Raw genomic sequence first — 22,726 nt, 5'->3', positions numbered from 1 at the left:
AGGTTTGGAATAGATTATGGTTCAGGCTTGTTCTTTGGTTTCAGCTGGGGCAGTATGAAGAGGCATCTACAAAAGTAAGACAGCTGATTGAGCTCAAGATATTATTATCTTTTCATCTCATTATCCATGATTTTGTGATACTTTCTGGCCCTTTTTAAAGATAATTGTGCTTAATTTAGATTTAGAGTCCTTACTTTAAGTTAGTGTTATTTTGAGGATTAAATTGTCATAATTGGTTGTTAATTGGATTCAATTGATTTCTAGGACAATTGATACTTCAATTTGTTGCTTTCTTATTGTAGGACATTAAAGATTGGGGCCACAATTGAAGAACTCAAGGCAAAAGAAGCAGGAAAGGACCCTCTGCCTAAGTTCGTCGCGGCAAACGTCTTCCTTCGCCGCGGTGAAACTCATCTGTTGAAGCAAGGCTCTCTGCCATGTTTCGCCGCGGCGAACCTATTCTTCGCCGCGACGAACCTCTCGAATCAGCAAATCTCAGACCCGACCATTTTGGGAAATTTTGACCTGCCCAACCCCAAGAACCAACCCATGCACGCAAGTTTCGGGTTAGAAACCCTATTTTGGGTATGATGAGATCAGACTATCACTATTCAACCACCACCTACGTATCTTTCATCCTCTTCTCTCATTTTCCACCTCAGAAACCCTAATCCCATTTCCATTCCTTCCATCTGCTGCTGCCATGGCTGAAGAACAATACCTAGTTGGAGTTGATTCAAGAGTTATGACGAGCTAAGCTTCTCAACTCTTGAATATGGTGGAAGAAGCATGAGTTCCAAGAGCTTCAAAGGGGAGTTAGCTTCATCTATAAGTTCTAGTTCTTTATTTATGAATTTCTAGGTCTAGGATTTGTAAATTTGGGCTGAACTATTTGATTATGGTTGTAATCAATTCTGGATGATCATTTTGTGTATTGGATTAGTTAATGTTGAATTTGAGCTTCAATATATGTGGTTACATATATGTTTCTATGCAACTCTTTTGATACTCTCTGTCTTGCATGGTAATGTGTGATTGTTGAGTTGATCTGGGCTTGCATTTAACCAAGTGCATTATTAATCTTAATACACACACCAAGTGAGCTTAATAGGATCTTATGAAATGGGTGACATTGATTAAGATTCTAGACTTAAAGAGTTCTTTAAGGTTTTTCATTTAGAAAACTTGGTGATTTCTACTCCCAAAATTATTTTGAACTATGATTGCTTCAAAGCTGTATTCAAGAGATTACATATCATTAATTTCACTTCATTACTACTATCTTAGAAAAATCCAAAAACATAGTAACTTAGATTTGAATTAATTGCATTTAGTTTTGGCATTTCATTAATGGATAAAAACACCAAAAACCCCCCTTTTTCATTACTCTGCATAGCATTAGTCTAACCTAGACATCTAATTAAGGCTCCCAAAAGAGAACGACCCGAGTTTGCACTACTGCATAGCTTGGATAAATTTTTGAGCGAGAACCTCTAAGCGAACGATAATTAAGGCTCTCTTTCAAGTGGCGTCGTTGCCGGGGAGCCAAGAAATTGGTTCTCTAGGTTAGCTTGTGCTATTTGATTGACTTTTGAGGTTTTGATCTTTTTGGGTGGCATTTAGGGTAGTTTAGTTGCATATTTGTTCATAGTATAGGTTTTCATCTTGCATAGCATCAAAATTTTTGGAAATACAAACAAATATACTGATTTTCTTGATTTTCAGCATCTCTTACGTTGCATCAGTGAAGTCCAGTGTCTGATAAGCATTCTGCCAACTTTCACCGCGGCCAACATTCTATTTCGCCGCGGCCAACTTTTCGAATTACTGAGGAAATCCTCTCGGGACACTTTCGCCGCGGCCAACCTGTTCTTTCACCGCGGCCAACTCTTTGAAAAACCGAAGGATTTCTCTCGGGATACTTTCGCCGCGGCCAACCCCTGTTTTCGCCGCGGCCAACTCCCTGCAATCAGATATCTGGTCTCCTCTGCCAACATTCGCCGCGGCCAACCTGTTACTTCGCCGCGGCCAACATTTCTGGAAATTCTAAAACTTACACCTTTGCTTCTTTATCTGTGCATACATACTCATACCCACCCATACATACTCATACTCATCATTACACGTTCATACTCACCCATACACTTGCATTCATCACATTGCATACTTTTATTTGACTTTGTGTGCTGCAAGTCAATTTTGTTTGCTCTTTCTCTTGTGACTTTATCTTGCATGCCACGGAAACAAAACTTGTGCCCTATAACCCTGAGATTGAGAGAAGACTCAGAGAGATAAGAAGAGAGAAAAGAATTGAGGGGACAAGTGAGTTGGTTGATTGAGCAAGAGAATATTTCAGTGGAATCTAGCCTATCCAGTAGTGAGAGTGAACCTACTGACCAAGAGATAATGGCTGATTTACCACAAAACCAACCTCATCCTAACCCCAATGCCAACCAAGTAAGGAATGGAGGCAATGGAGGAAATGGTGAACAAGAGAGAGTGGGAGAAAATAATGGGAACCCTAGAAGAAGAACAATTAGGGAAGCCACCACATCTGATGTTAACTTTGACCCATTTACTGCTGCATGTCCAAATTTTGAAGTTAACTTTGAGATTAAAGGTTTATTGATTAACTCTCTTTCTAAATTTCATGGCTTGACAGGAGAAGACCCATACCTCCATCCGCAATCTCTCTCCATGATTTGTCAGAGTATGAAGCCTGTGGGAGCATCGTTAGACCAAGTGCTATGGAAGGTTTTTCATCTATCATTGGAAGGCAAGGCTAGGGAATGGTACATGAGCCTTCCAAGACATGTAGCTGATGCATACCACAGCTGGGGGAACTTAAGGAAGGCATTTTTGGAGAAATATTTTCCGGCTTCTCATACTTCATCAATGAGGAAAGAGATTTATTCTGCCAAGCAAGACTATGATGAATCCCTTTATGATTACTGGAATAGATTTCAGGACCTACTTTCAAGATGCCCACATCATCAAATTCCGGATGAACAACTGGTGCAGTACTTCTATGATGGGTTGAAGAACCAAGAGAAGGGTATGTTGGATGCTGCATCGGGAGGATCTTTGATAGACTCTACTGCTGTGGAGGCTTGGGATTTGATAAAGAAGATGGCCCTGAATCATCAACAACATGGGGTGAGAGATACTAAAGGAGTACATGAGATGGGAGCTGCTTCGGTGCACAGCAGAAGAATGGACGCTTTGGAATCAAAAGTAGATTCTTTGGGAAGCCAAGTGACATCTCAATTGTCTTTGATCACTGCTGAATTGAAGAATATGAGTGTGCATCGCCCATCCGCTCCTATGAACATTACAGCGCCTAGTTGTGAAACATGTGGATCAGTCATGCATATTTCTAGCGTTTGTCCAGGCCGATATGAGGAAGTGTCTGCAGTCTTCCAAGGCCGCCCAAATCAAAAATGGGACCCCTACTCCAACACTTACAATGAGGGATGGAAATCAAACCCTCGACTGGGCTGGAGGAATGATGATAGTAGACCTCTAAATAGATTTCAGAAGAGTGGAGGAGCTGGTCCATCTTCAAACCAGTTCCAAAACCAGTCTCAAGCCCTTGCAGTTCCACCTAAGGATGAAACAAATCAACTCCTACAAAACATGATGGCTTTAATGAAGGAAGAAAGGGTGCCAACGCTACTCAGTTCAACTCATTAGCTTCACTAATTCAACAAGATTCATCCAAGAATGATGCTAGATTTAGTGCTTTGGAAAAGAGAATGGAGCAATGGGAGACTAAATCTGAGAACATAAACTCCTATGTAACTCAGTTATCCAACAACATGAGTGAGCAACAAGCTAGAAGCAGTGGCACCATTCCTTCAAATACTGTCATAAACCCAAAGGGTTTGAATGCAATCACGCTGCGAAGTGGGAGGCAAGTAAGATTCAGTGAAGAGGATGAGGAATCAGTTGATGAGGAGATTGAGTGTGATAAGCCTCTTCTTACACATTCAAGAGTTAAGAATTCTGAGAGTGCAAAAGAGAGAGAACTGCTAGATGAAAAGAAGTCAACTCTTCTAAGTAGCAAAGGAGCAAGATCTGAGAGCAATTATGAGAAAGCAGCATCAAAGGAGCATGTTGGGTCATCTAAGCATGGAGCTGATAAGCTGAATGATAAAGAGGTAAATCTCAAAGACCTCCCTTTTCCTAATTCGTACTTGATAAGCAAAAGAAAGACTGAAACTAAGTATGAAAAAGATATTATTGATTTGTTTAGTAGAGTGGAAGTTAATATTCCTTTGCTTGATCTTGTTAAGAGGGTTCTTGCTTATGCTAAATACCTTAAAGACCTGTGTACCCATAAGAGAAAGTTTAGACCAAATGAAAGAGTCCAAGTGAGCTCCAATGTGTCTGCCCTGTTTAAACCTCAAATCCCTGTGAAATGCCAAGACCCTGGATCCTTCACCATCCCTTGCACAATAGGAAAAGTTTCTATAAGGGGAGCCTTATTAGATCTAGGAGCAGCTATTAATGTCATGCCTAAGTCTGTATACACTTCACTAGGAGTCAAGACTCTTAAGTCTACCACTGTAGTACTCCAGTTGGCTGATAGGACTATTAGGTATCCGGAAGGCATCATAGAGGATATTTTGGTTCAGGTTAAGGATTTGGTCTTTCCTGCTGATTTTTATGTACTTGACATGTCCTCTGAGCTTGTTCATGACACCACACTGATTCTTGGTAGACCCTTCTTGAGGACTGCTAACACTATGATTAGCATGAAAGAAGGTACCATCACTATGGAAGTAGGAGATCATAAGGTTTGTTTTAACATGTATGAAGCAATGAAGCATCCTTATGAAGACTATTCTCTCTTGGGTGTAAATATGATTAATGTTGCTGTTGATGATGCTTGTTCTGAGTTTGAATTGCAAGATGATTCCTCTAGTTCTGAACTTTATTCAGTTGATTCTGATGATGAGGATGACACTATTTCTTCTTTTTCATCCCTTTACTCTACACCTTCTTCTTGCTCATGTGGTGGTGAAGTTACATGCCTTGATTGCACTGTGTTTAATTGTATGCTTTCCCTTCCACATGCATTTTCTGTTTCCTCCCTTGACTCCAAATTAGACTTTGATCCCTCTATTGTCAGTGATAATTCCCTTGGGGAAAGGTTTTCTGTTGCTATTTCAGATATGGAGGAAGAAGTCATGGAGGAGATTCCCTCTAAGGCAGTTGCTGTAGATCAACTAGAAGTTGGTTCAACGCTTGGAGAGGAAGCTATCTGCAAGTTGAGGAACTCTCACTGGTTGAAGGAAAGGGGAGTAATCTTTTCTCTCTTGAACTTCATAATTTGATTCCCTCTATTGTGCAACCACCCACTCTTGAGTTGAAACCCCTACCCCCTACTGTGAAATATGCTTTTCTAGAGTCTGATGAGCGATTACCGGTCATTATAGCTAACTCCCTGTCTAAGGTTGAGGAAGAAAGACTCCTTACTGTTTTGAGAGAGCATAAGAGGGCTATTGGGTGGACTTTAGCGGACATTCCTGGAATTAGTCCAGCCATTTGCACACATAGAATCTTGCTTAGTGAAGGTTCAAAATCAGTGAGACAACCCCAGAGAAGACTAAACCCCCTGATTCTTGATGTGGTTAAGAAGGAAATTACTAAACTTCTAAGTGCTGGGATCATCTATCCCATATCTGATAGTGAGTGGGTTAGTCCAATACATGTAGTGCCTAAAAAGAGTGGGGTTACTGTTGTTAGAAATGATAGGGATGAGCTTATTCCTACAAGAGTGCAAAATTCCTGGCGTGTGTGCATAGATTATAGAAAACTCAATGATGCCACACGGAAAGATCATTTCCCTCTTCCTTTCATAGACCAGATGCTTGAGAGACTTGCAGGCAAATCTCATTACTGTTTTCTAGATGGTTTCTCTGGGTACTTTCAAGTACCTATTGCACCAGAGGACCAAGATAAAACCACTTTCACATGCCCTTTTGGTACCTTCGCCTATCGTAGGATGCCTTTTGGGTTATGTAATGCTCCAGGGACTTTCCAACGTTGCATGATGGCTATATTCTGTGAATTTTTAGAGGAATGTATGGAAGTCTTTATGGATGATTTTACTGTTTATGGTGGTTCTTTTGATGATTGTCTTGCTAGTCTTGAAAAGGTTTTGAAAAGATGCATTGAAAAGAATTTGATTTTAAACTTTGAAAAGTGTCATTTTATGGTCAATGAGGGGATAGTTCTAGGACATTTGATTTCTAAAAAGGGAATTGAAGTTGATAAAGCTAAGATTGAGGTTATATCTTCTTTGCCTTATCCTGCTTGTGTTAAAGATATTAGATCATTTTTGGGTCATGCGGGATTCTATAGGCGATTTATAAAAGATTTTAGCAAGATTGCTTTACCTCTCTCAAAGCTTTTACAAAAAGATGTGAAATTTGATTTCGATGATTCTTGTAGAGTTGCTTTTGGTGATTTGAAATCTAAACTCATTTCTCCTCCTATTCTTGTTGCACCTAACTGGACCATGCCCTTTGAAATTTCATGTGACGCTTCTAATTTTGCTGTAGGAGCTATGTTAGGCCAGAGGGAGGATAAGCTCTCAAGAGTCATTGCCTATGCTTCGAAAACACTGGATGCAGCTCAAGTCAACTACACAACAACAGAAAAAGAGCTATTTGCAGTTGTTTTCGCTTTAGAGAAGTTTAGACCTTACTTGTTAAATTCTCATGTGACTGTTTTCACTGATCATGCAGCTGTTCGCTATCTTCTCAAGAAACCACAATCGAAGCCAAGATTGATTAGGTGGACATTACTTCTTCAGGAATTTGACATTGAAATCAAGGATAGAGCTGGGGCTGAGAACCATGTAGCCGATCACTTAAGTAGGCTACCTGATGATACACGGGGAGTAGACTCTTTGAACTCACCTGTGATTCCTTTCCTGATTCAGTATTATGTGCTTTAGCTGTTAAAGAGCCTTGGTATGCGCATATTGTTAATTATCTTATAACTGGACTCACCCCTCCTTTCATGTCTAAATTTCAGGCACAAAAACTTCAAAGCGAATCGAGACACTACATCTGGGATGCCCCTCACTTATGGCGGATATGTAGTGACCAAGTTATAAGAAAGTGTGTGCCTAGTGAAGAGTTTGAGTCTATCATTGCAGCTTGCCATTCAATGGTTTGTGGTGGTCATTTCAGTGCAAGGAGAACATCTAGGAAAATTCTAGATTCTGGTTTTTATTGGCCAACCCTTTTTAAAGATTCTTATGATTTTTGTCGGTCCTGTGACAAATGTCAACGTTTTGGGGGGTTAGGTAAAAGACATGAAATGCCTCAACAACCTTTACTGTTTTGTGAAATTTTTGATGTTTGGGGGATTGATTTCATGGGTCCCTTTCCTCCGTCCTTTGGTTTTATATACATTCTTCTAGCTGTTGATTATGTTTCCAAATGGATAGAGGCTGTACCTACTAGAAAAGATGATGCCCAAGCGGTTTCTAAGTTTCTTAAGTCCAACATTTTCTGTAGGTTTGGGATTCCAAGGGCTGTGGTGAGTGATAGAGGTACCCATTTTTGTAATAAGGTGGTAGATAACTTGTTTTCTAAATTTGGTGTCACCCACAAAGTCTCCACTGCATATCACCCCCAAACCAATGGCCAAGCTGAAGTGTCCAATCGAGAAGTGAAACAAATCCTGGAGAAGATAGTCAAACCATCCAAGAAAGATTGGAGCCTAAGATTAGAGGAAGCATTATGGGCCTACAGAACTGCCTATAAGTCGCCAATTGGAATGTCTCCTTATCGTTTAGTCTTTGGCAAAGCATGCCATCTACCAGTAGAGTTGGAGCATAAGGCATATTGGGCAGTCAAACAATGCAACATGGATTTGAAATCTTCTGGGGAAGAGAGGAAGTTGCAGCTGCAAGAGCTAGAGGAGCTGAGATTGGAGGCTTATGAGAGCTCTAGACTCTACAAGGAGAAGACAAAATTGGTGCATGATAAGGGTCTCCTACGGAAGAACTTCAAGGTGGGAGACAAAGTACTGATGTTTAAGGCCAGATTCACATTTAAGCAAGGAAAGTTCAATACCCGTTGGGATGGGCCTTACACAGTCACAAAGGTGCATAATTTTGGAATGGTGGAGCTTCTCAATGAGGAAACTGGAGCAAACTTTAAAGTTAATGGCCATCAGTTGAAGCTCTACCATGAGAACCAGAAACCCCCTTAGCTCCCTGGTAGTTTCTTTCCTTCACTCATTTACATGCTTTTGCTTAATTATTAATCTTGTTATGTTTCGTGCATTGTATGTTGAATGAGTGTGGGGGAGAAACCCTTTTCAGTAGGAAAGTAGCGTAGTTATAGCTAAATTCAATAAGACTCCCCTGGAAGTTTTGATCTCTGTCCTATCTTGTTTCATGCTTGATGAATTGGTGCTTTAAATGAATTATATGATTCAATTTGATTGAGGAAGTTTGTCTGTGGTATACTGCCTATTCACGGATTTGTTAAACACCTCTTGATCTCTTTTGAGGCATTTTAAAGTTTTTGAAATATCCAGCCTTGTTTGTTGTTGGTTGTTGTGTTTCTCTGTGTTTGGGTGTTTTATGTTCCGTTCTGTGCTTTCTGTGACCTTTCACCGCGGCCAACTTATGTCTCGCTGCGGCGAAGTGGTTCGTTTTCTTGGTTGTTTCTTTCGGTGATGTTTCGCCGCGGCGAAAGTCACCAGTCTGCGTATGTTGCTCTCGGGATTGTTTCGCCGCGGCGAACTTATGTTTGGCCGCGGTGAAACGTCCTTCTTCCCTTTGCCTTTCTTCTTGGGCATAGTTCGCCGCAGCGAACATATACTTCGCCGCGGTGAACGTGCTGTTTCTGCGGTGAGCCGTTTCGATTTTTGCTGATTCTTTCGAGTGGTTTTCCCATTTTGCCCCCGGTCTGAGTCACCCAACCTCCTTCCCTTCATCCCATTTTCGTCCTTTCACAGCCCCACTCCATTAAACCCCTATTCATTCCCCTCTCATACTCAAAACCGTCATCCCCTTTCATATTCTTCAGAACCGCTCGCCCCTCTCCTTCTCCCCCTGCTCATCCTCTTCGCATTCTCAACCGCAGTCGGCGCTCCTTCCTCCTTCTTTCTCCTTAACCATCAGTCTTCCGTAGCCTATTCCCTCTTTTCCATTCTCCATTGTTTCTTCGGCTCCCTCTATCTCCTTCTCTGTCTCGCCGTGTGCGCTGGTTTTCCTCTCCCTCTTGGTATGTTTTTCTTTTCCCTTGTTCTTCCTTTTAGTTTAGTGTTGTTTAGTGGTTTATTAGTTTATTTGTTCTGGTTTTGTGCTGTTGGGGTGGGTTATTTTGTAGTTAGATAGTGGTTACGTAGCCTGTAGGTTATCTAATGATTCATAGTGCATTGTGATTTTCTTTAATATTTATGCTTAATTTTGAAAATTTTTGGTCCTCTGAAAACCTATGAATCATTAACTAACCATTTGCTACTGTTTAGGTTGTAATTTTGGTTATTTCTGGGTAGTATAGGTTGTGGTTGTTTGTGTTTTGTTTAGTGTTCTTATGGTTTGTTGCTTCAGGAACATGCCTCGCACCAAAAACCCTGAACCCTTACCCGTGTCTGATTCTGACTCTGACTCTGAGGGACCCGTATCTTATGATGACATCTATAAGGTAGTGGACAAGCACCCCCTCCTTAGGGAGAGACCCTTTCCCCTTGAACCATCCGACCACCCCTTTGTCCAAAGACTCCGGGAGTCCCAATTACTTGAATTGGTTCGCCCACGAGTAATGGGCAATGATGCCTTCGTCCGCCACTTTTACACCTACGCCCACCTTCATGGTTTGCGATCCATTCCCTTCCGTGACCACCTTGTCAATTATTCCTTCACTACTTTTAACATAAGAAACCACTACGGGCTTCCTGAAGTTCGTCATTCCCATTACTCCCATTATCGAGATAATTATCCTTATGCTGAGATTGTCCAGACCCTATGCCGGGATGGTGCCACTTGGCATCGTCCCCGCACTGCTGAGCTGTATTTGAAACGTTCTGATTTTCGGCCTGAGGCGAGGCCGTGGCTGCACCTGGTCTGCAATAACATTTTGCCCACTTCCCACCTCCAGAACCTTCCTAAACGCCAAGCCCTTATTGTTTTTCTCCTCATGACCGAAAAAACTTTCGATGTAGTTGACACTATCCAATCCGCCCTCTACGATTCCGTCAACACCCAAAAACTTACCAATAGCATCATCTTTCCCCATCTTGTCTCTGACATTTTCCGCAAGTGCGGAGTTCCTTCATTTACTGATGACAGCTACTTCGAACCTGCACCTCTATTCCGGTTTGAGCGCCTCAAACAGCCCACCATTGAACCCCAACCACCCATCCACCCTGTTTACGATGTTAGTGCAGGCCAGGTAGCCGCTGAGCCAGCCGAGGAAGGCCAAGATGTTCCTGACCCTCCCCAACCAGTCACCTTAGACACGCTTGCCGATAACATTGACGAGCTGTCTGAGGAAGTTCACCAGATACGCGTTACACTCCTTCAGGAGATTAAGCGGCAAAAGGATCGAGATGCACTGTATGAGCGAGAACATCGCTACTGCCGCCATTTTGATGCTTTGATCGCGGATCGTTTAAACTTCGCTTTACCGGCTGAGGAGGAGGAGCCACAGAGCCATATGGGTATGGACGGAGCGGGCACATCGGGTGCAGGACTGTCAAGATCGGAGCAGATGATCCTGGGCAACAGATCTAGTTTTCTGTTTTTGTGGTTTTCTGTTGTTTTCATTTGTTCTTTTGTTTCATTTGTTGTTCTAAGGCTGGATAGTTTCTCAACCTTTATTGTGCCTCATTAGTTTTTAAACTTGTTCACATGGATGATTTCTGATTAGTTTGCTATAATCTTTGTTCTATTTTCACCCCTGCGCTTCCTTGCTCTTATTTGTTGTCCCTAATTCCCATTGTTCACAAATTGAGGACAATGTTGTGTTTAAGTGTGGGGGAGGTCTATATTGTGGATTTTAGCAATTGCTTCTCGTGCATCCATATTTAGGTGATTTTGAGGTGTTTTTGAACTGTTAGATTGGTTTAATTGTGAATATTTTGAGTTTAGTTGCTGAAGAGTTGAAATTGCACAGGAATTTTCGCTTTCTGCTAACCTTCGCCGTGGCCAACTTCTTATTTCGCCGTGGCGAAGCCTTCTCTTTCACGAGTAATAAGTCATTTGGCCATACTTCACCGCGGCAAACTTATGTTTCGTCACGGCGAAGCAGGGCCCTTCTACAGAGTTGGCTCTCTGCGAGCCTTCGCCGCAGCGACCCCCTAGTTTAGCCGCGGCGATCACCTTTCTTAAAAAAAAAAATCAAATAATTAATTCTTTGCAATTTCAACTGATTTTCAGACATTCTTCCTAGCTTAGATTCTTTATACTCCTGCATCCCTTTTAAACTTATTAGAAAAGTTCAAATTGTACTAGTGTTTTTAAAAAAATTTCCATGCTTTTAAATGAGGGATGAACTTAGGCTAGTTATTCTCATGTTTTTGACAGATAGTAAATGAGGTTATGCTTTGAAATTATGACTATGTGGTTGTTAACTCTTGAGATTGACTAATTGAGATTTGAGCCTTGTTGGAAGGATTTTTGGACCTAAAGTTATTAAATTAAGTGAATCTGCTTATTTCATATTTCTCTAGAACTTGTTTTAATTCTTAATCGAAGCTTAGCGAATCAATTTTTGTAAAAATGATAGAGGCATTCGATTTCATACCCGCATTTCCCAAACACAAACCCAATCATTTTACCATTGCAAGTCCCTTTGAGCCTTCATCTTGAGTACATGCATGCAATATTTTTGTAAATATTTTTTTTTTAAAAAAAAGAGAAGTTGCTCCATACGAAAAAAAAAGGTGTATAAAAAAGGGTAAAAAAAAAAAGAAAAAAAGGAAGAGAAAAGAAAGGGATAAAGATATAAAATTAAAAAAAAATTAAGTAGCTTCTCTTCCAATTTTTATTTAGATTAATTTTGTCTTAATAATTTGTATGATTGTACTCATTTTCATTTTCATCCTCATTTCATTCATTCCGACTGACCCCCATTCCAAATTTTGACCCCTAAAAGTCCTCTTGATTTGCAAAGTTGTTTCTCATGGTGGAGAGGTAGAATTATTACAAGCCTATGGTAGGAATTGGATTGAGTAGACTTGGAGTGAAATAACCCTAAAGACAAGTGAGTTAAGAGTGAAACACTTATCTGTGAGATGGATCTTTCTTAATCAATCTCTTAAGTTAACTATCCATTGTGCTCATTTTCTTAGCATATCATTGTTTACTGATGTCAACCCTGTGAGAGTTTCTTTCTAATCTTCTGCTTTCATCTTTAAGCATGGTAGTGCTTCTCTTTGTGCTAGTGTCACTTTGAATTATTCTTGAGCTTTGTCCAGGAGTACAAAGGTCTAAGTGTGGGGGAATTTGATTGAGCTCAAGATATTATTATCTTTTCATCTCATTATCCATGATTTTGTGATACTTTCTGGCCCTTTTTAATGATAATTGTGCTTAATTTAGATTTAGAGTCCTTACTTTAAGTTAGTGTTATTTTGAGGATTAAATTGTCATAATTGGTTGTTAATTGGATTCAATTGATTTCTAGGACAATTGATACTTCAATTTGTTGCTTTCTTATTGTAGGACATTAAAGATTGGGGCCAGAATTGAAGAACTCAAGGCAAAAGAAGCAGGAAAGGACCCTCTGCCTAAGTTCGCCGCGGCAAACGTCTTCCTTCACCGCGACGAAACTCATCTGTTGAAGCAAGGCTCTCTGCCATGTTTCGCCGCGGCGAACCTCTCGAATCAGCAAATCTCAGACCTGACCATTTCGGGAAATTTTGACCTACCCAACCCCAAGAACCGACCCATGCACGCAAGTTTCGGGTTAGAAACCCTATTTTAGGTATGATGAGATCAGACTATCACTATTCAACCTCCACCTACGTATCTTTCATCCTCTTCTCTCATTTTCCACCTCAGAAACCCTAATCCCATTTCCATTCCTTCCATCTGTTGCTGCCATGGCTGAAGAACAATACCTAGTTGGAGTTGATTCAAGAGTTATGACGAGCTAAGCTTCTCAACTCTTGAATATGGTGGAAGAAGCATGAGTTCCAAGAGCTTCAAAGGGGAGTTAGCTTCATCTATAAGTTCTAGTTCTTTATTTCTGAATTTCTAGGTCTAGGATTTGTAAATTTGGGCTGAACTATGTTGATTATGGTTGTAATCAATTCTGGATGATCATTTTGTGTATTGGATCAGTTAATGTTGAATTTGAGCTTCAATATATGTGGTTACATATATGTTTCTATGCAACTCTTTTGATACTCTCTGTCTTGCATGGTAATGTGTGATTGTTGAGTTGATCTGGGCTTGCATTTAACCAAGTGCATTAATTAATCTTAATATACACACCAAGTGAGCTTAATAGGATTTATGAAATAGGTGACATTGATTAAGATTCTAGACTTAAAGAGTTCTTTAAGGTTTTTCATTTAGAAAACTTGGTGATTTCTACTCCCAAAATTATTTTGAACTATGATTGCTTCAAAGCTGTATTCAAGAGATTACATATCATTAATTTCACTTCATTACTACTATCTTAGAAAAATCCAAAAACATAGTAACTTAGATTTGAATTAATTGCATTTAGTTTTGGCATTTCATTAATGGCTAAAAACACCAAAAACCCCCCTTTTTCATTACTCTGCATAGCATTAGTCTAACCTAGACATCTAATTAAGGCTCCCAAAAGAGAACGACCCGAGTTTGCACTACTGCATAGCTTGGATAAATTTTTTGAGCAAGAACCTCTAAGCGAACGATAATTAAGGCTCTCTTTCAACAGCACACACAAGACACAAAGACAAATGAACAAAACACGCAAAAGCAATTTCCTAATCTTCTAAGAAGGAAAAGGGAACTCTGCTAGACAAATCCTAAAACATTGCACTCCTGTACATACTACCCAACTAAAACTGAGCAAACTAAACTGTTTTGAATTAAAAGAAATCGATTGCAAGTGAAGTTGAAAACCATTTCAAAATACAGCAGAGAAATCTAGAATAGAGAAGATTCGGCACATTCTCCACTACCAAACAAGAACCTTGGTTGCGACAAATACTCATAATGGTCCTTGTTCTAGCTTCTGTAAAATAGTTGGTTGCGACAAAACACAGATCTCGCTGTGATGAAATAGAGCAGAAGTTCGTAAAAACCAAGTTTGAAACAGGGCAACTAAGAAATCAAGCAATGCCCAGTAGAAAACTTACAAACCAGTTCAATATATCAGTTAAAAACAACCCAACAACAATCTATAACCCAGAAATACCACTCTATACATCCTACCTAACACAAATCATCAAAATCTTGTTCACAACCCCCTAGAAACTAAGAAAGCAATTTCCTAACTTCTAAGAAGGAAAAGGGAACTCTGCTAGACAAATCCTAAAACATTGCACTCCTGTACATACTACCCAACTACAAAACTGAGCAAACTAAACTGTTTTGAATTAAAAGAAATCGATTGCAAGTGAAGTTGAAAACCATTTCAAAATACAGCAGAGAAATCTAGAATAGAGAAGATTCGGCACATTCTCCACTACCAAACAAGAACCTTGGTTGCGACAAATACTCATAATGGTCCTTGTTCTAGCTTCTGTAAAATAGTTGGTTGCGACAAAACACAGATCTCGCTGTGATGAAATAGAGCAGAAGTTCGTAAAAACCAAGTTTGAAACAGGGCAACTAAGAAATCAAGCAATGCCCAGTAGAAAACTTACAAACCAGTTCAATATATCAGTTAAAAACAACCCAACAACAATCTATAACCCAGAAATACCACTCTATACATCCTACCTAACACAAATCATCAAAATCTTGTTCACAACCCCCTAGAAACTAAGAAAAACAGAAGAAAAGGAAGAATAAGGAGGAAAGGATAAAGGTTACCTTCAACAGCTCAAGAAAAGAATGGGGCAGTCTAGGTCAATGGTGGCAGCTTGGGAGGGAGTGCACGAATGGTGCTTGGGTAGAATGGAATGAATGAGAGCAAGCCGAGAGAAAGGGGAAATTGTTCTGACAAAAATAAACTGTTTCTAGGGAGGGAAACTACACAAATGGGGTTTGGGAAAGAGGAAAAGACTAAAATGTCTAGGGTTTTTGAAAGGCCAAACGAATGTCTAGGGTTTTTAAAAGGGCAACAACAAAAAACACAAATCTAGAATTTCTAGAAATAAAGTGTTTTCGTCGTGACCAAAAATAATTTTAGTTGCGACTAAAAATTGTCCAGAGGCATTCGGGAAGTCAAGAAAGGCATATTTAGTCGCGACAAACCAAGTGTTAGTTGCAGTGAAAAGTTAAGCCAAGAGCAACCTTGAGAAAACCACTAACAACCCCTTTTACCTACAACCACTGAATTCTAAGCCTCTATACCAAACTAGTGACCCAACCCTCAGCAACAAAAAAAGCAAACAAAAACCCTCTAAATTAAACCAAAACCACCCTCAAAACAGCACAGTTCAGCAATTATCAACCAGAAAAGGCACCACATAGGCCAAAACTTATAGTAGAACAGGGGAGGAACAAAACAAAAAACAAAGAAACACACCAGCAAAAGAGCAACAAAAACACAAACCAAACAAACTACAAAAGCAAATAACATCTACACTACTAGAGAATTTCCTCCCTTACACAAATCCAACAATCTATACAACAGTTGATATCACAAGCAATCTTAAAATGATACGGGATAAAGAGAGGAAAGAAACAACCTAAGGTTACGTCTGTGCAGGCTTGCCATAGAAAAGCTTGAGGAGGTGTCCATTGGCTAGATGTGTAGTGCCATCCTTTTCATCTTTGAGCTGAAAAGCTCTATAATCAAGGACCTTTGTTATAGTGTAAGGTCTATCCCATCTTTCTTTAAGCTTCCCGTCCCCAAACTTGAAATGGGCTTTAAATTTAAGGACCTTGTCACAGAGCTTGAAACTCTTCCTCAAGATACCACTGTCGTGGATAGCCTTGCACTTTTCCTTGTACATCTGGGAGTTGTCATAGGCCTTTCGTCCTATTTCTTCTATCTCTTGAAGCTGAAATAGCCTTTCCTTACCAGCTTCGTCCATTTCCTTATTGCATGTCGAGACAGCCCAATAAGCTTTGTGCTCCAGTTCTACTGGTAAGTGGCATGATTTTCCATAGACAAAGTGGTATGGAGACATCCTGATAGGGTTCTTGAATGCTGTTCGATAAGCCCACGGTGCATCATTAAGCTTCAAACTCCAGTCTTTTCTTGAAGGCTTTACCATCTTCTCCAAGATCTACTTAATTTCCTGGTTAGATACCTCTGCCTGTCCATTTGTCTATGGGTGATAGGTAGTAGAGGTTTTATGTGTGACCCTATATTTAACAAGTAGGCTACTGAGAAGCCTGTTGCAAAAGTGGGTTCCTTGATCACACACCAAAGCCCTAGGAATCCCAAATTGACTAAAAATGTTAGACTTTACAAACCCAACTACAGTTTTGGCATCATCTTTTCGGGTGGGAATGGCCTTTATCCATTTAGAAAGATAATCAACTACTAGAAGGATATAATTGAAGCCATTAGAAGGAGGAAAAGGGCTCATAAAGTCAATACCCCAAACATCAAACACTTCATAGAATACCATGGGTTTTTAAGGCATCTCATGCCTCCAACTCACTCCCACACATTTTTAGCATGTCTCACAAGATTTGTAGAACTCATAGCAATCTTTAAATAAGGAAAGCCAGTAAAACCCACTCTCTAAAATTTTCCTAGCTATCCTCTTTGAGCTAAAATGCCTCCCATATGACAAAGTATGGCAAGTAGAGATAATTAGTGACAACTCCTCTTAAGGCACACATCGTCTTATGATCTGGTCCTCGCATAGCCTCCAGAGGAATGGTTCATCCCACATATAGTATTTGGACTCTACTTGGAGCTTCTGCACCTGGTAAGAGGACATAGAAGGTGGGGTTAGTCCAGTCATAAGATAATTCATGATGTGAGCATACCAAGGCTCCTTAAGAGCTATTGAACATAGTATCTCATTAGGAAAAGAATCAAAGATAAGGCCCAAATTATCAACTCCCCTTGTGTCTATGGGCAACTGGCTTAAGTGATCTGCCACATGATTTTCAGCTCCAGCTCAGTCCTTAATCTTAAGATCAAACTCTTGCAAAAGGAGAGCCTAACGAAGCAACTGAGGTTTTGAGTGCGGTTTCTTGAAAAGATACCATACCGCTGCATGGTCAGTAAAGATAACAACCTTGGAATTAATCAAATATAGTCTAAATTTATCTAGAGCAAAAATTACAACAAAAAGCTCTTTGTCAGTGGTTGTGTAATTGACTTGAGCAGCATCCAAGGTCTTTGATGCATAGGCGATGACCCTTGAGAGTTTATCCTCCTTCTGTCCTAACATGGCTCCAACAACAAAGTTAGAGTGATAAGCCTCATTATTTGCATATATTTCTAGCCCTAAACTCATGCTTTTGCCATTTATATTTACATATTTTGGGTATAATTAGCTTTCATTATGCATAAGAGTTGGTGAAGGAAGTTATGAGGTTTTCTTTGTGTTTTTGCATGATTTTAGGTGATTTTATTTGTGTGTACTTTTGATTCCTTGTTTAGTGTGAGTTTCAGGGAGCTTCTTCAATGTTCTGGCCATTCTATCTAAGGTGCCACGGTGGATAGTTGAAGGCACCACGGCAGATTTCTAAAGATACTCTCAGTCATAAGTACCGTGGCAAATGATTAGAGGCGCCACGGCGGACCAAGTTTCACAAGGAGCTCAGGATTACTAATTGAAATGACATCGTATAGGCTAGGCACCGTGACAGATATCACAAGGCGTTGAGGTGGATGACGAAAAACTTTAGATTTAAATACAGAAGTCGTGCGCTTAGATGGGGGAGCCCAGATTCAGTTCTTTACCCCCCCCAGATCACTGATTTTCTTATTCTCTCCACCTTCTCTCAATTCTCTCTCCCATTTTTGTCCAAATCCATCATCTTCCACCAATCATCTATGAATCTTTCATTGATTCTTGCTATTTCTACTACAATTCAGAGCATGAGTGGCTGAATTCCTAAGTTCTCTTAGCAATGAAGCTGACTTGAGTTCATGGAGCTAAACAGGGAGTCTTTTCAGATTAGATTTCCACTTTCTATTCTAAGATTCATTTGCATTAGTTGAACATTTGTGATTAGAATGAAAGTTGAGGATTAGATTTATGTTTCTTGGAATTTAGATCTGATTGAACATTCAGATATGACTTGTGTCCTTTGATTCAGTTGAATAGAGGATTCTCTATTAATTTATAGATCTAATTCGTTTTACTTAGGCTGTTATCTATTATAATTTGAATTTTGAATTGATGATTTGATGATTCACAGTTGTGGTCATCCTTAGAGAATTGCAACTTGCTTCTTAAGTGTTCTTGTCAATTGATTTTCCTTCTCTATAGAGCAAGACAATGAATTTAGTAAGATAGTTGTTATTAATATGTGTTTAGAGAGATTTGAGCAGTAGCTAAATCTATCCATTTGATTGACTCTAAGAGACTCCAAATTATAAGATTGAACAAGGAAGGAAGGGTGAATTGCTAAGGGAACTACCATCTCTTATCTGAATCTTTTTGCATTTTAGAACCTTTACTATTACCTTTCATTTGAATTTGTTTCTTGCTTCAATTTCTCCATTCTGAAACTCAATCTTTTACCTTGGTAATTTGATAATTAAAGTGAATTATTAAGAATTGAATTCCAACTTAAGGCTCCTTAAGAAGAATGACCTAGGTATTACTTCACTTGCTGCATTTTCCTAGTATATAACTTTGATTACTTAGCAACAAGGTTCATCGTAGAGGCATCACAAGAAATCTCAAAATGTAAGTCCCAATTTGGAGCAACTAGGATAGGTGGAGAAATACATTTAGCTTTCAAGGTATCAAAGGCAATTTTACAGATTTCCTTAAATTCAAACTCCACATCCTTTTTTAAAAGATTTGAAAGTGGTAAGGCTATTATACTAAAATCTTTTATAAATCTCCTATAAAACCCTGCATACTCCAGAAAGGATCGAATTTCTTTAAGATTATAGGGTATGGGAGGGAGATAATTTCAATTTTTGCCTTATCCACTTCTATGTCTTTGCAAGAAATCAAATGGCCCAAAACTATGCCCTCATTAACCATGAAGCGGCATTTTTCAAAATTCAAGACTAGCTTCTTTTCAATGCATCTTTGTAAAACCTTTTCTAAACTAGACAAGCAGATAATAAAGGAGTTACCATACACACTAAAGTCATCCATGAATACCTCCATGCAATCTCCCAATAAATCATTAAAGATTGACATCATGCATCTTTGGAATGTTCCTGGGGCATTAAAGTGCGAATGGCATCCTTATAAAAGTGCGAATGGCATCCTTCTATAAGTATGTCCCAAAATCACAAGTGATGTTGTCTTCTCGGGTCCTTCAATGCAATGGGTACCTGAAAATAACCGGAAAAACCATCAAGAAAGCATTAGTGGGATTTACCTGCTAATCTTTCTAACATTTGGTCAACAAAAAGAATGGGGAAGTAGTCTTTGCGTGTAGCATCATTAAGTTTCCTATAGTCAATACAGACACACCATGGATTTTGGACTCTAGTGAGAATGAGTTCATTCTTTTCATTTTTCACTACAGTCATGCCAGTCTTTTTGGGCACTAACTGAACGGGGCTAACCCACTTGCTATCCGAAATGGCATAGATAATTCCAGCACTTAGGAGGTTTGAGATCTCCTTCTTAACTACCTCCTTAATCAAAGGATTAACTCTTCTTTGATTCTGTTTTACTAGTTTTGCTCCTTCCTCTAAAAGGATCCTATAAGTACATACGGTTAGGCAAATACCAGGTATATCGACTAGAGTCCATCCTATGGCTTTCTTATACTTTTTCAAAACATTGAGCAACATGTCCTCCTCTTCTAGGGAAAGGTAGTTAGCAATTACGACCGGGAGTTGCTCATTAGATTCAAAGAAAGCATATTTAAGGTTAGGTGGCAGGGGTTTAAGCTTAAGAGTGGGTGGTTGGATTAGAGAAGGGATTAAATTAGAAATATTAATAGAAGAAAGTGCAAGATTACTCCCCTCTCCCTTCTCGACTGTGGAATGAATCCCAAGGTTGATTGAGTCCGCCATTGATCCCTCCATTTCTCCAACGGCTGAATCAACTAGCTGTTAATCGTTGTTAGTGACGGCCTTGGAACCATATTGGCATCACTTGAACAAGTCAAGGCACTATCAAACATATATTTCAAAGTATAAGAAGAAATGGTGTAAGAATTTGTTTCACAATGTGAAGTAGGAATCTCTATGGCCCTTAAACCAAGACTCCTTCTATGAAGCAGGTGTGAAGGTAGAACAACAATACTTGATGGGCACTCTGAGTTTGCAGCACTGTAAGGGGTTCATTGTCACACCTTCATTTCAAACCCCACTATACATCATTTAGAACCACTTGGAAGCGTTACGCTGTACTTACCAACCAAGATTGAAAAATTTTGATTTCGGTTACTATTCATGTAACCTCTAAAAATCAAGTCAACTTTGAAAAATCATAACTAAATGTAGAAAAATCAAAATGGAGTGGTTTGAAGACTCACGAGAAGCTTATGAAAATTTCTACGTAGGAAAAATAATCATGGATATCATTTCCTCGTAGATCAGTGCTAGCTTCCACAAAAATATGTATTGTTCATTTGGTAAAATCTGGAACTTCCAGATTCTGTGCCTCAAATTTGAAAATTTGTATTTCCTTGTGTACACATCCAATAGAGGCAATCCACCTCTCATTTTAAATCTTGGGATGTGTACTATGAATCTACCAAATTTTGTGGTTTAACTCATTCATTTGATAGGTCAATCTGGAGCTACAAACTCACTGCTTCATAACCTACGTTTTATCCCTTAACCTCTTTTTACTTTAATTCTTTCTCTGTCTTTGGCATACATAAATTGGGTTTACACTTCATGACCTACGTTTTATCCTAGCTGTTGATCTTTGTTTCTTCCCCAAGAAATTTGCCACTTGTGCTGCCTTCTCTCTCCCCTATTAATTAGCATTTTCCTGCCCAAAATATCTTCAAAATTTTAAACCAAGTGGAAGGGAAACAATCAGCCACATATGCAAGCTTATTTCACAAGCTTGCTTAAGATGTTTTGCAAAGTCATGATTAAACCTTATCCAACCAACTTGACCATGTGCACGGGCTTAGGGAGCACAAAATTCTCTGATTCTTTGGGCTAACTAAGTGCCTCAAATCTGGTTTGGAAGCAATGGGATTAATCTAGTTTGATCCCAACTGTAATCCTTTACCTGATTTTCTCCTTTTAGGCCTTTATTAGGAAAAATAGCTCGGGGCCTCTAAAAATTCATTTCTTTCAATGAAAAATCCACATTTAATATAAAAGTACGATCTAGAAAGTTTGGGGATTTCATAACCTCTAACTATTTATTTCACATTTTCTTCGAAATCATGCTTTTACCGATAGAATTTCAGAAGTGAATTCTCCATAAATTATTTCCTTCATTTTCAATACTTGGAAAAAATTTTAGAAATTCACATATACTCCCAAGAACTTACCCATATTTTTTATTGAATTATTGAGGCCCTTATATAATTAAAATAATTATATTTCCTCAATTTTCACTATTTTCTTCAAAAATCACTATTTTTGAGAAATGTCGCAATAATTTATTTTGGGTTATTTTCACTCCCAAAATATCATATATGACTCAAAAACCCCTAATTTATCCTTTTTCTATTTTTAGGGAATTTTTGAGAATTTTTCATAAATTTACCATTTTGACCCTTAAGGGACCCGATATTATCGGTCCGGCTCCCTTTTAGGTTTCTGAGCATTGCCAATGTATCTTCCATTGACTTTAACTAACTAATCTTCTCATGGTATCCTTATAGAGAAAGGAATATCACATCCACCGCTCTTCAGTGACGTAATTAATTAAATAATATTTAATCAAAGTCGGTTTTGCTGAATTCTTTTCTATTGGCTCATAACTCCGCCAATATGTCTCTGGATTTCATTCTTTTCCTTTCATCACAGGGAATTTCTCTAATTTTTCTTGGGTCAAAAGTCAAACTGTAGACAATTATTTTGACTTTCCCTGGATAGGGTATAAATAGGCTTTAAATTTAATTAAAGCTAACTTTGTCAGTTTCTAGGGACAAAATTAATTTTACAATCTATGTAAATTCCTCAACTACTGTTCCCCAGTTTTTCCTGATTATTTGAGGCCGTCTCATACCTTAAATAATTCAATTTTAAATTACTATCTCAAATTGTCCAAAACCCTAAATAACTTTAGGGCATTTCTGTCATTTCTAGCCTTATATCAGCTCTGGGATCCTATTCCCATTTTTCTGGAATTTTTCTAAGTCATTTGGGCCCTTTTTGCTAACTCTGAGCATTGGCCAACCAAAACTTTTATTATTTACAATTAGGTCCCTACTTGGCCTAGGAATCTTTTCTTTGCAATTTGGTCCCTCCTTAAGCCTAACCTTAGGAACCATCTCTTGCAAGTTTCTAACATAACCTCTGGCTCTTAGTTGTTTCCAGTTCGTCATTCTTTAGTCCCC

The 22,726-nt window shown here is 39.1% G+C and overlaps 1 protein-coding gene across 1 annotated transcript; it reads right to left on the bottom strand.

Annotated features, from left to right (window-relative positions):
• Positions 1-15,837: 15,837 nt before the first annotated feature.
• LOC114754596 (uncharacterized) lies at positions 15,838-16,362 on the bottom strand. Its single transcript, XM_028943388.1, has one exon. The coding sequence runs from the start codon at positions 16,360-16,362 to the stop codon at positions 15,838-15,840; it is 525 nt and encodes a 174-aa protein (XP_028799221.1).
• Positions 16,363-22,726: the final 6,364 nt, after the last annotated feature.

Source organism: Neltuma alba, unplaced genomic scaffold, assembly GCF_004799145.2.
Source record: "Neltuma alba isolate B1F8T4 unplaced genomic scaffold, ASM479914v2 tig00010167_pilon, whole genome shotgun sequence".
Taxonomy (NCBI): domain Eukaryota; kingdom Viridiplantae; phylum Streptophyta; class Magnoliopsida; order Fabales; family Fabaceae; genus Neltuma; species Neltuma alba.
The sequence above is the reverse complement of the archived record's forward strand: the minus strand, read 5'-3'. Positions and strand labels throughout refer to the sequence as shown.

What these genes read in the sequence shown, in the direction of transcription:
- LOC114754596 (XM_028943388.1), bottom strand. Translation starts at nt 16,362, where the DNA reads ATGGTAAAGCCTTCAAGAAAAGACTGGAGTTTGAAGCTTAATGATGCA.